The 4406-nt window shown below is 39.9% G+C and overlaps 1 protein-coding gene across 1 annotated transcript; it reads right to left on the bottom strand.

Annotated features, from left to right (window-relative positions):
* Positions 1-245: 245 nt before the first annotated feature.
* OR10A3 (olfactory receptor family 10 subfamily A member 3) lies at positions 246-1345 on the bottom strand. The gene has a single exon (XM_002708790.5). It carries the CDS (start codon positions 1224-1226, stop codon positions 246-248), a length of 981 nt encoding a protein of 326 aa, XP_002708836.4. The 5' UTR covers positions 1227-1345.
* Positions 1346-4406: the final 3061 nt, after the last annotated feature.

The following is a 4406-nucleotide window of genomic DNA, read 5'->3' as shown; positions in this document are numbered from 1 at the left end:
GCTTGGGCCCTGCACCCCATGGGAGACCAGGAAAAGCACCTGGCTCCTGGCTCCTGCCATCGGATCAGCGCGGTGCGCCGGCCGCAGCGCGACGGCCGCGGCGGCCATTGGAGGGTGAACCAACGGCAAAGGAAGACCTTTCTCTCTGTCTCTCTCTCTCACTGTCCACTCTGCCTGTCAAAAATTAAAAAAAAAAAAAAAGTTCAGTTGCACAGTGATCAAATATCAAATGTCTTCTCACCAAGTCAGACAGTTTGTAAAATCACTTTTCTTTGCCATAATTTCTTCAAAGCCCTTTTCAGCTCACTGTTTCGCAAGCTGTAGATGAGTGGATTCAGCAGAGGTGTGAGCAGTGAGTAAGCCAGTGACATCAGCTTCTTGGTTTCTGGTGAGTAGCTGGATTTGGGTTGTATATAAGTCATATTGGCCGTGCCATAGAAGAGGGTGACAGATGTGAGATGAGAAGCACAGGTAGAAAAGGCCTTTTGTCTCCCAGTACTTGATGGCATCTTCAGGATGGCAGAGAGAATTCGAATGTAAGACAAGAGAATCAGTAAGAAAGGAACTGTAACGATCAAAATAGTACCTGTGAAGGCATAGATCTCAAACAGGAAGGTATCTGCACATGTGAGCTCTAAAACTGGGGGAGTTTCACAAAAGAGATGGTTAATTTCATTGGGGCCACAAAAGGGGAAACTAAATACCCATGTGGTCTGCACAGTGGCCACCAGAATTCCTGAGACCCATGAGAACATGACCAGTTTCCTAAAAACGCATCTGTTCATAATCATTGGGTAGCTCAGAGGATGGCAGATTGCAGCAAATCGGTCGTAAGCCATGACTCCTAGGAGGAAACACTCAGTTCCACCAAAAAGAAGAATGAAGTACATCTGTGCAAAGCAGCCCGCCAAAGAAATCGTGGCCTTCTCAGCAGAGAGGACCACCAGCATTTCAGGCACAATGACTGCACTGAAACTCACCTCCACCACAGATAAGTTCTGGAGGAACAGGTACATGGGGACGTGGAGGCTCTGGTCCAGGGAGATGACAACTATAATGATGACATTTCCTACCAGAGTCACCAGATAAATAATCAAGAAAAGCCCAAAGGCCTGCTCTTGGAATTCAGGGAAGTTGGAAAACCCCAAGAGGATGAAGTCAACCACAGAGCTTTGATTCTGTCGTTTCATTGCCATAGGGGAGCCCAATATTATTTTTATGGGCATAGCATATAAAGCATGAAGTCACAGTCCAGGAACTAAGAATCCGAGTTTAGAATTCTTGACAGGTGATGTAACGACATATTCTTGACAGAAGAATGGCCAACAGCTTGTAATAGTGATTCTTTAAAATGTAAATGAAGAAGTGAGGAATTTTAAATCAGAAAACCTGTTTTAAAAGCACAAAATAACAGCAAGCATTCTTTTGCTACTTTTTTTGCTATGTAGAAAATTAAAACATACAAAAATGTGTCATTTGGAATCTGTTGTCCATTTTAAGGCATACATATCTGAGTTTATAATATTAGATATTTATATATAAATTTAAAATAAGGAGTTTAAAATTATGCAGCTAGAAGAAATATAGAGAAAATATAGAACTAGTAATAATTCAGAAAGCAAACATACTTTGATGAATATTTATGATAAATATCAAAATTCAAAATGTATTCATATTACTTTAACATGGACAATAAAAATAACACATCCAAATGGAAATAGAAGCATTCAAATGGAATTAAATGTTTGTTGCACTTATCTTAAGTGAGCATACATAAATTGGCTTCAAGCATTTTGATTTTTGGTCAGGCTGATCCTACCTAATTATATTGAAATTTGCCTCCATAGGAAAATAGAGTGGTCGGTTTATGCTTGTGACAATAAAATCAGAACTATAGAAACTACTATTTAGAGTCTTTCTGATCTTGTGGTTTAATATCTCTCTCTCCCTCTTTCTCTCTCTCTTTCTCCACACACACATACCAATATTAAGAATTTCATTAAATCATTACTCACTCTGAAACACTGATTGGACATCTACCACATGGGAGCCCTGTATCATTTACAGATAAATGTGAGCCATAAACTCTACAGGGAGGTTGTACCTGACCACACAGCTTACAGAATCAGCCCCTACCCACTACCCTAGCACTCTCTGACACTAACCTTCCTGGTTTTGTTTTTTTTTTTTTTCTAAAACATTCTTCACCAAATAAAATAACATGTATTGATTTGAGGTGTATGCTTATTATCTAGCCTTCCCTTCTAGAATGTAAACTTGAAGAAGACAAGGACTTTGTTCTATTCTTTGCTGCACTCAGTGACTAGAACAGATAATAGATATCAAAGATTACAAACCAATATTTATATTTATAGGATTGATGGGGGAATAAATACTAGAATTAGGAAATCCTGGACTCTACTATTAAGGAATATTGTGTCTGAAGGAAAAATAAATCAAAGACAAGAGAATAGAGAGGGGTCATGCTTAATCCCTGGCTTTTGTAGACATTTGAGGCTCCATGGGGTTGGAACTACCACTGGATTGGGAGCCAGTCCTGACTGCCACCCTCTCCAAGATGAGTCTCTGCCTCTCTGTGTACTCATATTCCCATCTGTATGGTTAGAAGCAGCAAAATAACCCTGGAAGTCCATTTTGGTTCTGATTTGTTGAAAGAAAACTTCAGGCTGTCAGGCCTGTGCTCCATGCAGTTGGAAAGTGGGCTGAAGGGAAGGTGGCATGGTGGTAGTGAACACTTAGGGGCACACATGCTGCCCAAGTCTCTTTGTGCCAGGCAGTCCTAAGCAGAGCTGAGAGTTTTCCTCCCCATCAGCTGTTCTTCAGAGCACCTCTTGGGACAAAGCACTCTGCTCTCCATACCATCACCCAAATCAACTCTCCCTGTCCCCAGCATTCTGTTCACTGCCAGAGCCCACAGGTCTCTACAATCAGGAACCCTCTCAGCAACTTCATCCCCACTGATATCGCACCAGTCCACTGCCTCATTTCTTCCTTCTCCACTTCCCCCCACCATTAAGTGGAATCCTGACTTGGCTTCCCATATTTTGTACCTGCTCCAATTTGTACCTCTTACTTTTGTCAAAATAATCTTATCTTCCCTCCCAGAATCTTAGGGGTCTCCACTTACCAGTAGAATAAAAGTCCCCTTTTTCAAGCTGGCATTTAAGGGAAACCAGAGTAGTAACTACATTAGAAGTTTAAATGGGGGAAGTTACTTATGAATGGAAAGAGAGGGTGAATAGCCACAGCCTCAGAATGGGATGGGTTGGAAGAGCCATAAGGCAAAGGAGAAAAGTCTCAAGTGGAAGACTAACTTGCCCAGATCAAAGGTGTTCACTGACACCTTAGTACTGGAATGGAGGCCTACTGGCCTTTGTGTGATGTTTTGTAAACAAGCAGAATTTCAGTGTGGCGCATAGAAGCCAAAGGACATAAGAAAATAGCAACCTGAAGACATGTAATATTTGAGTTTAGATCATTAGGCCATTAGCAAAGAGTAAAAGGAAGTTGATGTACTGCATATGACCACAGTGATATATTAAAACCAAATATCTATTTTAATTATAAAATATTTTACAAACTGGCATTGTGGCATAGCATCACAACCCCAGCATCCTATATCAGAGTGTTGGTTTGAGTCCCAGCTGCTCTGATTCCAATCCAGTTCCCTACTGCTGTGCCTAGGAAGGTAGCAGAAGATCACCCAAGAACTTGGACCCCTGCCACTCATTCAAGGAAACCAGGATGCACTTCCTGGCTCTTGGTTTTTGCCTGACCCAGCCCTGGCCATTTTGACCATCTGAGTAGTGAACCAATGGATGGAAGAGCTTTCTTTTTCTGTCCATCTCTCCCTCTGTCACTCTGCCTTTCGAATAAATAAAATAAATCTTTATGTATATATGTATGTCAAAGAATCTCCTAAAACAAATACAATAGATCCTGTAGGGAAAAAAATTAAAGTATCATGTCTAATAAACAAAACTATATATTCAGCTTCACATGTATAAAACTAAATCTGTAAAATAAAATTTTATTTTTTATGAAAAATTTTTTCATAAAATTTCAAAAATTTTTATGAAAAATATTTTTATGAAAAATATAGAACTGATAAAAGAAAGTTATGGGAAAAACATAAATTACTGCCTTCATGAGTGATTAAACTGAACCTGAATACTACATCCTTTCCTTTTAATATGAAATAAGCTAAATTTTACTAATCTACTGACATGTTCTACTGGCTATGGTAGTAACTTTCTCTCTGACCTTAGGCAAACACCTCCCTCCTTTAGTTTCACTTTCCTATATGATTGGCCTCATTTCTGACCACCCTAACCCCATCTTATCTGTGTACCTTTATGAACTAATTATTCCTGCAAGCAAACCAC

Source organism: Oryctolagus cuniculus, chromosome 1 (genome assembly GCF_964237555.1).
Source record: "Oryctolagus cuniculus chromosome 1, mOryCun1.1, whole genome shotgun sequence".
NCBI lineage: Eukaryota > Metazoa > Chordata > Mammalia > Lagomorpha > Leporidae > Oryctolagus > Oryctolagus cuniculus.
The sequence above is the reverse complement of the archived record's forward strand: the minus strand, read 5'-3'. Positions and strand labels throughout refer to the sequence as shown.